The 11,670-nt window shown below is 35.3% G+C and overlaps 1 protein-coding gene across 1 annotated transcript; it reads right to left on the bottom strand.

Moving 5' to 3' along the window:
* Nucleotides 1–3,510: 3,510 nt before the first annotated feature.
* On the bottom strand, nt 3,511–9,502 carry LOC133189004 (uncharacterized). Its single transcript, XM_061324454.1, has one exon. The coding sequence runs from the start codon at nt 9,500–9,502 to the stop codon at nt 5,399–5,401; it is 4,104 nt and encodes a 1,367-aa protein (XP_061180438.1). The 3' UTR covers nt 3,511–5,398.
* Between the last annotated feature and the right edge of the window lie 2,168 nt (nt 9,503–11,670).

Genomic DNA, 11,670 nt, shown 5'->3' with positions numbered 1-11,670 from the left:
TCAAGAACAGCAAAGCCGTGATTAGTCATATTAATATGGAAGCATCCTCGGGTAGTGTAGATTCAATTTTGTATATATAATTTGGTTGAAATTAGTTCAACAGTTCCAAAGAAAAAGCTGAAAATAAGTTTAGGGGTAGCAACATGCGTAAAATAAAGTTTTGTTCTTTATGAACCTTCTACGTCGAATACCTTTTGAATTTTATTCAAAATCCCCTATCTCGAGGCTAAAGAAAGCTTTTCAACTGTGGCATAGTTTTTAACTTTGACCTTCCCTGTGACCTTGACACAAACTAGGATTATATAGAAATGAGGAGTGATTCAAGTCAGTATGTGACTAGTAGCTCGTTATGGGCCCTTGCTAATTTTGGATTACTTGTGCCTTTGTGCTGTAGCGAGTAAATTTCCAACCATATGTAAAATCGCAGACTTATAGCACATGCAGGCACTGCAGTCCATTTCTTTTCGACTCACGTTATGCATGAATGAGCGGCACAGTATTTATCTTATTCATTGATGTTACTATTTGAAATTTAAAAGAAAACATTCCTGTTTAATATATAAATAAGTACTTGACCTCTGTACCTCCCAGGATCAAGGTTTTCACCATGTTTGGCAGCCTATCCACTGTTGTATTGCAGGGCTGCTCTTTGTGCTGGGAGCCCTGCATCCATTGCTTTTCCAGACACTAATAGCATTGATTAAAATTGTCTCTGGATCTACAGCCGTGCTAAATTTATACCAGTGACAATAAAATTCCTTAAACATATGCTTTGTTTTTAAATATACACTGATCAGAGATAATTTTTATCACTGTTTCTGATTTTAATTATTGATGTTTGAACCTAGTCCAACTTTGTCATGGTCATTGGAATAGTCCAGTTTGGTTTTAATCCGTGGCAGTGAGGAGGTGTTAACTCGGATCTGTCCGTCCATCATTCTGTATGTCTGTAACACTAAAGTTTCCATATGATTCCTCTAAAAGTCCTTTAAACTATATTTCTAAAAAGTGAACAACGGCCCCGAGGCCAGTTATTTTATATTTGAATATTCATGCGCATGTATAGCAGTCTTCCCAAGGAATGGATGAACTCTGTGAAAATAAATGCCTTTGAAATCACTCCTTCAAGATTTAGGATGGGTCAATCAAAAGTAAAATTTTGTTCAAAGTTCTTGCATATGGCTCGGATAATATCAATGAAACTTCAAAGTACACTGTACTACTTAATTGTGCATGCAACATTAAAAAGTTTTCAAAATGGCCACTGTTGCCATGGAAAAAGAAGAAATATGAAAATTTAAAATTCCATTTTTCTCATCAACTGCCCACCCAATCTTTTAAATATTTTAAAAACGATTATTCCTTGCACCAATTCAGAATAATATCTGCAAAAACATTGGAAACAGTTGGACAAAGTATTTCACTGTTGCAATAGTACAAATGTAGTTGCTTACTCTGCTCTCAACTCCAATACTGCAAAACTTGGTTTTGGCTGAGGTGACATATGCCACTGCTTGTAATACAAAGTTTCTAGTACATATAAATTGCTGAAATTTAGGCCTTTGGCTATAAGCTTAAGATAAAATTAAACCAATATTTTATTATGCCCCGCCATGAATATGGCCGAGGCATATAGTGTTTGTCGTGTCCGTCTTCCCTCCTTCCGTCACACTTTGCGTTTAGCTCTGTTCAAAGCTCAGTTTCAAAGAAACTATCCAAGATATTGTTATCAAACTTCATATGCTGATAGATATTGATGAGAGCTATGCAACTGCATCAACATTGTTTGACCTTGACTTCATTTGACCTTGACCTCACTTTCCTTAAATTAGTGCTTAGCTCAGTTTTAAAGATACCATTCAAGATAGTGTAATCCAACTTCATATGTTGATACATACTGATGTAAGCTATTCAACTGCATCAACATTTTTTGACCTTGACCATTCCTTTGACCTTGACCTCACTTTTCTCAAATTAGTGTTTAGCTCAGTTTCAAGATATTTTTATCAAACTTCATATGCTGATACATACTGATGAGAGCTTTTCAACTGCATCAATATTTTTAGACCTTGACCTTTCCTTTGACCTTGACCTCACTTTTCTTAAATTAGTGTTTAGCTCAGTTTAAAAGATACCATTCAATACAGTATTATCAAACTTCATATCTTAATACATACTGATGAGAGCTATTCAACTGCATCAACATTTTTTGACCTTAACCATTCCTTTGACCTTGACCTCACTTTTCTTAAATTAGTGTCAAACTTCATATTCTGATACATACTTATGTAAGCTATTCAACTGCATCAATATTTTTTTACCTTGACCTTTCCTTTGACCTCACTTTTCTCAATTTGTGTTTATCTCAGTTTTAAAGAAAACATTCATAATATTTTTATCAAACTTCATATGCTTATACATGTAACCTTTTCGACTGCATCAACATTTTTTGACCTTGACCTTTCCTTTGACCTTAACTTCATTTATTTTAAATTAGTGTTTAGCTCAGTCTGACTAAAGCCAGCCCCTACTATTTCACTTCGTTCGTAGAACGAAGTGAAATAGTAGGGGCTGGCTTTAGTCAGACTGGTGTTTAGCTCAGTTTTAAATAAACCATTCAAAATATTTTTATCAAACTTATGCTGATATGTATTTGTGAGAAGTATTCAACTGCATCAAAAACATTTGACCTTGAACTTTCCTGTGACCTTGACCTCACTTTTCTTAGATTTGCATTTTGCTTAATTTTAAAGAAACCATTTAAGATATATTTATGTAAGTTTATGCAATTATACATAATTTGGTAAGAATTTATCATCTATATCCAACTTTTTAGATTTCAATTTCAATTTTAAAGAAACTATTCAAGATATTCTCATCAAATTTCATACACTAATACAAATTTTCATGTTGCATTACTAATATACCCTTGGCGAGGCATTAATGTCCTATTGACATATTTCTAGTTATGAAAGAAATATTCTGTATAAGTCTCATTAAATTTTATTTAGTGGTATAGAAGGAGTTGTGGATAAGGGATGGGTACCTCCAAGTGTAACAGATATACAAAACAGAGGGACACCCACTATCACTATATTCCCCCTGCTTTTCAAGCAGGGAAAAGCAGGGGATATAAGTAGAACAATATTCAATAAATTGTATTCTGGCAAGTACAACTCATTGGAGAAACCTTGAAAAATCCATGACTCAAATCTGTTAAAATACTGATCCTTCCCAACACTGTTGTTGTTGAAAGAAAACTCTTCTTAAATCAATCTGCCACACCTTGGACAATTCAAAGTTCTGGGGCCCGTTTTACAAAAGAACTTACGACTTAGACCAAAAACGTTGGTTGATTGTAAAATTTTGCAAAATTAATGATTCTGTTTAAAATAACTAGGGTAAAAATATCTTCCTTCATTCCTTTCAAAAAGATTAAAACCATTTTCAATTTCATGTAAACAAGAAAGTTATAAGCAGAATTAAATTTTGGTCTTAGTCATAAGTTCTTTTGTACAACGAACCCCTGATACTTTTCTTATATTTACAATGAAGTAACATTTTGTAGTACACTTTTGGCAAGGAAAATCTCTTTAATGGAACTCATTAATAAAATCTTTCCTTTATAAAATGTCATCATGACTAGCAATAGATAACCAAAAAGATATTTCAATATATGTCACAGAAACAATTCTTATAATGCTTGTTTAAATTGAACCAAATAATATACTTTCATGAACTTCCATTATTTTCAGTTCTGTAACAATTTACAACATATTAAACATCAGTCCAGAAAAATAGACTGAAGAAATTAAAATTCAAATATGCTATTCAGATTCATTAAGATCTCGAATATCGAGTACATAAATTTTACGTCACATTTTCTTCTTTAATGTGATTATTTAATCTATCAAATGGTCTGCATTTCCACAGATGATCTACAGTGAGTTGATTGATAATTTAATCAGCCATTTTTGTAATTCATGCCCTGATGTAGAAAGAGTAATATCACTTTTTCCATACAGAGTATTTTGAAATAATGTCAAATATTAAACAGAATGTTTTTTTTTTCCTATTGCAGACATGACATGGAACACTTTTTTGTGGTGGTTCATCCACACAAAGTTCTATTATGCTGAGAGACATTTATGTAATGAAATTAAAATCTTATTCAAATACCTACAATATATATGTATAACAAGGGGCAGTAACTATCGTAAGGCTCACATTTAACTGGCAAGGCCTCACACATAACACATTAAAAAAAAAAGAAAACAAAAATGAATATACTCATCACAAACAATCCTGGCAAACATAACTAGTTCACAATCTCTTGATAAAACAATGCCTTAGGGATCTTAGATTACATTGCCATTTAATGGCAGCCATAAAATAAAAACATAACAAAGAAAGCATGGACAAAAAAAAAAAAAGAAGAAAAAGCTGTCTTCCAGGGTACGTGGAATCAGGATGAGACATAACATTTTTCCACAGTTTTACCAGCGCTATTGACTATAATAATACATTAGACCTAATTCTCAAGCACAAATGTTCAAGTCTGGTAGTGTAAATGAATGACGAAACATGTTATTGTGTTTGACACAATCAATTAACCTTATTGTTGGGTAAATGTACAGTGAAAATTAACACTAAGTCACTCAACAAAACAAGCAAACAAACATATAAAAAATAATGGACGGTTACATTAGCACAATGAGAAAGGAGTTTGGAATAAAGATTTTTGTACATTGATTTTTAAACCCTAAAAAGTTTTTAAGAAAAAAACTTTTCATCAAAGATGCCATATTAGCGCAGTTTTTGTTGGCAATGTTAAAAACCAAACAGTAACAACTTCTTTTAAAAATCTACCGGTACTTGAAAAAAAAAAAAGAAAAACCATTTACCAGTAGTTAAGTTTCCTAAACACCTGAGTTAATACATCATGTTACTCACTTAACACTTGACTTAACCCCTGTTAATTCTTAGAGAATTGGTTTCATACATGCACATACTCCAATAACACAAAAAATGCAATAACTAGTCATTATTCTTTGAATGAAGAATTTTCTCATGTGTACCTCTCTATCTGAATTACAATGAAAGCTAGTCACTATTTACATGCTTCAAGCTTGCCTAACTTGGCAGAATTGGTTTACATTTAATATTCATATAAAATTCATTTGATCAACAAATGAAAAAAAAAACACACACAAAATTTTCTACCTATAAATCATCTAAGGATGAACGTTCACTCGGTTCTAGCTGTGAGCAATCTGAACACAAAACTTGAGTTATCTCTCTTAGCACAATTTGAAAAAAAAAAATGACACGATCTAGCACCTTTTTCTTCAATGAAAATTTTGGCATGTCACAGTTTTGTAGACCGTTTTTATGGAACCTATTTTGCTGGTTTCACAGTTTTCCCTACTTGGCTCCGAGTAATTCTATCCCACACAAATGGAAGATGGTGTCTAGCCTCACTCTGAGTCGACTCTGCAGCAGATGTGCTATCCAGCTTTCCTTTGCTCAATGATTTTTGACAAACATCTGTGCATGAGCCTTCAGAATCCTCTTTCATTTGAACAGAATTAGAATCAGAGTCCAGACTTGCACAGGAGTTAGAGCAGGGACTATCAACACCAGAGGATGTTTTTGCTTTCTTACTATCAGGACTCTCACTTTTCTCTGATGAAAATGCTTTTCTTTTGAATTTCTTATGAAGGTACTTCATTTCAGTATAATCCATGGATTTATCAGACTCTGAATCACAGCTGATTTGTCTTGAGACAACATCTGGTTGGGACTTTTGACCTGATTTGACCTCAGTAGTGGAATTGAGGGAAGTTGTGACCAATCCCTTTGTCTGACTGTCTGCTTGAGAGGAAGAGATGGGATCACAACTGCTGTCTGGACTAGCAGATGTGATTGCATTGTCTGCAGACATTTTGGTAATCTGTGATGCTGGAATAGCTTTATAACTTTTGTTCAAGTCACTGGGAATGTTCAATGATTCTGCATCAGTTGTACCTTCACTTTTCTGCTTAATGAAGATCTTTTCATCCTTTTCAATGGATGTCTCAGGACACTTAAACTGGGAGTAACTTGGAGCAGTCAGATTGTGCATTTTTTCCATATGTATTTTGAACTGTTCGTAAAGATGAAACTTTCCATTACACAATATACATATAAGCTTTTTCTGCTTTTCTGGATGCTGTTGGGAAATGTGTTCTTCAAGAGGAGCACTAAGCTTATTTGTGAATGTACAATACTTACACACACACACTTCTATTAATGTTTCTCCTTCTTTAGTCAGTGTTTTAGATGTTTTAAAGTCATCTGATGGATGTAGAGGGACAGAGCTATCACTAATTCCACCAATAAATGGATCCATCCTGGGATTACCATGTGTTCGACAATGTCTCTTGTAAGATCCAAAATCATTGAGTTGAAATGTTTGTCCACATTCATGGCACTCCAAATATTTGGGATTTTTTTGTTGCTGTTCCAACTTTTCATCAGGCTTGAGACTTGGTCTCTGAGGATCAGTTACAGCACTTTCACTCACTGTTATGCTTGGCATGCTCTCAGGTCTTCTGTTTTCATGATTTGAAGACGAATAGCCAACATTTCCAGCACTCTGTCTGAGAGTCATAGCACTGGGTGGTCTTTCATAGTTGTTAGGAGAATGACTGTGAGAAGAGTACTCCCTTGGGCTCTGACATTTTGGGTTTGGAGATGGATGAGAGGGTATTCCCATCTGATTCATTCCATGCATTTCAAAATGAGGTCCAATGGCAGGTGCTTGAAGGGCCTTAGTGCCTGATATTGTTTGTACAATTGTGTGTTCAGACCTTGGTTCAAATCCATGCTGATTTCTGAAATGTTTTCTAAATCCATATGGACTTCCATAGGTTTGGTTACACAGTCTACAAATGAGATATAAAATGTCACTTGGTGAGTGGTTCCCAATTATGTTTTGAATAGGTTCATGTCTAGACACACTTCCTGACCTTTTGATGCCTGAGGAGTTGGAATCTGTTGGGGACTCTGGTGCCTCTTGGGGAAGATGGTGAGGCATAGTAATAGGTGGCCTGATAGGCATTCGAGGTAAATGCTGCTGATGGATGGGGTGAGGTCGAACCACCTCTGGTCTTTCTGGGCCAGGATTTGGCACCACAGGTGGTATATTCTGCTTGTTTCCTGTGTGAGGAACATTAGGCCAGTGTGGATGATTCAACATTACAGAAGGTGGAAAATGTTCATGACCTTTCACTGGGGGAGGTAATCTGCCTGCAGGCATGTCTGTGCTAGCCTGTTGACAAAATTTATCCATGCTGTTTTGCAACTGACTAATGTGTATACTTTTGGATATATCATGCTGCTTTTCAATCTGAGCTGGGTATAAGGAATATCCTGAATTAAAATGTGATGGTGAGGCTCTTGGCCTCTTACAAGTGAGATCTAATGGTTGATCCTCATTTCCAGACTGTGATGTTTGCTTCACAGACAAATCCAGTCCTGAGGAATCCCTTTTCCGTGAATGATTTTGACTAACTGGTGATAGGTCTTGTCTCTGCCAGCTTTGCTTCACCTCTGGCTTAGTTTGCTGGTACACAGATGGACTCGGCTGACGAGGGCTTCTGGGAGATGAGGGAGGGTGGTGATTTGGAGAGGAACGTGACATTACTGGTGACTTGGAAACTGTGTTCCTGTTATTTACATACATATTACCAGGCACCATGAGATGGTCTTTTGTGCTTGTGGGACTGTTAAAATATTCTCTTGGAGAGGGTATAGGAGGGTTGTTAGGATACAGCTGTGGCATCCGAAATTGAGAATTCTGATGACAATATCGTTGTGGTGGTGAAGGACCTGGTGCCATGGCTGATGGAATACCTGACTGTAAATCCTCTATTGGTTTAGCTGGATATCTGACCATAGATGCATGAGGGTATTTTGATTTGTCTGAGGGAGGATAATGTGAATTCATATGTGGCATCATATGAATGTCATGCATGTGATGAGGTCCAACAGAAGAACGAGGACCAACATCCACTCTGGTCCTCTGAAAACTGTCACTACCAGACACTGGCCTTCCACCTTTCTCACAACCCTTTACTGGATATCCAAGATATTTTGACTGATTTTCATGTTTGTTGTCAAACTTAGACTCCTGTTTATAAGCAGCTGGATGATGTAGATTTGGTTTCACATAGGGAGGATAGAAATACTGAGACTGGGGTGGAGTGTGATACATATCCATATGACTATTCCCCTTCCCAGCATTCAGCACCTTCTGTTGATGAGGATGTTTCATATCCTGGTTTCTCATCCTGTTCTCCTCTACATGATTTTGAAAAGCAACTGTGTCATAATCAGTACGTTTCTTAGGAGGATCCGATTCACATTCACTATAAATTTCATCACGTAGGTTTTTCCATCTGTGCTCTTTTGGATGATGTTGTGGTTTTTGAGGAGGAAAGCTATCATTAACAGCTTTCTTTATGATGCGATCAACCACAGTCTCTACACTGTGACACTTGGACTGTGATTGGACGATCTGCTGAGGTTTGCTAACAGCATTTGCAGATTGGTACTTTAAACTGTCAACAGAATCGTAAACACTGCTTGTTGTCACATTTTTCTTAAGGTCACCCAATGCTTGTAGAGAACTACTTGACTTGGACTGAGTTGCTAAGTCACTCTCAGAAGATAAATTCTCCTTACTCAGATGCTCGTCAATGAGTTTTTGCATGTGCTGCTCGAGTGTCAGTCCTGGCATTATGGCGGGTAATGGCTGCTTAGATTTAGGTTTTACAGGTGGTTTTCCTTCCTCGTTTGTGTCTTCTTTTTTGCTCCCTACACTTGGAAAGTTTTTCTCTAAAACTCTTTCAATGTGATCTTTCAGAAACATGACATTCTTTTTAGAAAGACTCATGTCGTCACCAACTTTATCATTCATGTTTTCACTCTTTCTGAAATCGGAGTCACTGTTTGGATGAGTTTTATGATCTTCATCACACATTTCTAAAATATGTGTCTTTTCATAAGTCTCCTCAGTATTTTTCATCGAGTCATTTAAAGCTCGCTCAATCATACTTTCAAAGGAGGCTGCATTGGACGAAGTTTCTTCAGACTCTGACTTAGAAGGGGTAGATTTCTCCTGACTACATTCACTGCCATTTTTAATGGTCTCACTACTGCTTTCTTTTGTTCCATTAGTAACTATTTCTTTATTATTATTATCAACCTTCTTTTGCACTGTCTTAAGAACATTTTGGTCAAATAAGATTCCCTGTTTATTAAATGTTTCTTCGGAGGCCTGTTTTTCACTGTATTTGGCATCTGTAGACTTCAGGTAGCCTTCTATCAAATTATCCAGCTTTTCCTTGATGCAGGCAGACTCTGTTCCCACCTCTGAATTTGGTGGTTCCCCTGAGGGGTCCATATTCTTTTGTTCAGGGCTCACTTGTTCCTTGGATGTGGTCATGTGGTTACCCATCAGAAATCAGAGACTGGTGGTGTCAGCATCTTCTGAAAGTAGACCAAAAAAAATCATTTATGGTAAATTTGATTGATTAACAATATTTTTTATTTTGAGTCATGTTTGTAAGCAGACAAACAGGCACATAAAAAGCTGGAAGATGGACACTTCACATGACCTTAAGACCCAGACGAGATGACCATGAATCAAAAGCATCACTTTAAGGTTTGAAACAAAAGTATGCATATGTCTTAGTTTCAAGTCTGGATAATGGTTAAAGCTTAGATACATTCTACAAGATGAATTCTATATTTGATTGTCCAACTTTACTTCAACTTCATGATATGACCTCTTGACAAGGTCATGTATCATAGCAATATAATATACTAAAACTGAATTATGATGGGCTGCAATTTTATATCCTGGGTTTTGTCACAAACAATAATAGCAAAAACAGAGTGTCTCTTCTTGTCTCTATCAATTAAGAGGAGAGCATTTAATGAAAACAAAATTGGTATACTGATACAATGATGTCGAGACTTCTAAATTACTCAAACACTGAACTATAAAATGTTAGTGCATTTAAACTCAAGGGATATATTCCTTGGGAGAGAAAAAAGCACATAAATGTTGAAAGAAAAGATTGAAATCACTCATTAAAAGCTGATGTATAAAGTCACATTTAAATTTAAATGTCTTTGAAAATGAAATATAATGCACTACATAATTTTATCTCGGTCATTGTCAGCTTTAAATAATAAATGTCAAACTGAAAAGTCGGTTTGGGCATAGTTATTTTCAGAATGTTTAAAAAATACACATCATTTCCAAACAATAAAAAAAAACAACGTACAAACGTTGGCATGGGGATTTAAAAATGACACATTCCATTCTTCATAAAAGACATTGTAAAAAAGCTTTCAATATACTTGAGAGGTTCTTATCATCTAAAGTATCCTCATAAAGAAATACTGTTTTACGTTAAGACTCTGAACTCTCCATCCTACACAGTACAATTCACCTAATAGCACACAGCAAGAACGGTCAATTCCAGAAAAATGTCTGCCAAAGGTGAGCTTTACAGAGGAAAATTAGAACCATAAGTCTAATAAAATTTGCCTATTAAACAGAATTTTCTGCAGCAGATGTTAATTCCTCAGTTTCTTTCCTGTGATAACATCTGGCACACATAAGGATTGTTTTCATGATGACACTAACAGTTGAGCATTAAAGAATGTTCAAAAAATGACAGAGAAAAATTTCACTTATGTTAAAGCGTCACATCTTGTAATGCTGAAAAGCAAGACGGCAGTGATCTTAAAATAACATATACTGTGCATATGCAGGAATTCTTCAGTTATCTGTAAACTATTCGCTAATATTTCATTAAATATCTGAAAAAAAGAACTCCATAAAATTGTAAATATTCATTTCATCAAACCTCCCTATTGATAAACTTATTTTCAAAAATTCACCATAAAAGCCAGATGTACTGGATTAAAATCTTAAAAGTAAAGGAAAAAAAAGAGAAGAAAATCAATCCTATTTTACACTTGTAATGTACCTACATTAATCAAGCTCTGTGTCTAGGAAGCAATTAAAGTCCAAACATCAAAGAATAAACTATCTCCCACGTAGAACAAGAGCTGGTAGTGAATGATTCTGAATTACAGCTGTCAGTCTGCAGACACATATAATTGACCTTCACATTCAATTCAATGACCTTCACCTCTAGATTAAAATGTGCCACTCCAACTATTTGTTATCTTAATAGCTAGATGGCATTCAATATCACTAGTTAACTGTAACGCAGCATGACAAGCTATGTGAATAACCTCTCCACGTATTTCCAGCAGATTAAAATAGATTCACAATATTACACTATCCTTGCCAACAGAGAACATATTCATCCTGTAAAAAAAAATTTAAAAAAAAAAAAAATTCCATAACAATCTATATGAGAATTTTTTTGTTGAAAAAAAAAAAAACAAGGTTAACTATACCTAAATAAAACCATTTCAGACACCGACGACAAAACACCACACTGAATTTAGAGCTTTCCGGTCTAAAAGTCAGTTTAATTACAGGTGTCAACAAGCGCTGAGCTGACGTGTGTCTTCAACCCACAACATTCACATTACCAATAAATTCATAGTACATCCTTGTTTTAATTAAAACTTTATTTC

Source organism: Saccostrea echinata, unplaced genomic scaffold, assembly GCF_033153115.1.
Source record: "Saccostrea echinata isolate AGI-Se365-2 ecotype Australia unplaced genomic scaffold, CSIRO_AGI_Sech_v1 ptg000001l, whole genome shotgun sequence".
Classification (NCBI taxonomy): domain Eukaryota; kingdom Metazoa; phylum Mollusca; class Bivalvia; order Ostreida; family Ostreidae; genus Saccostrea; species Saccostrea echinata.
The sequence above is the reverse complement of the archived record's forward strand: the minus strand, read 5'-3'. Positions and strand labels throughout refer to the sequence as shown.

Coding starts and splice junctions, on each gene's coding strand:
- LOC133189004 (XM_061324454.1), bottom strand. CDS start 9,502: ATGGGTAACCACATGACCACATCCAAGGAACAAGTGAGCCCTGAACAA.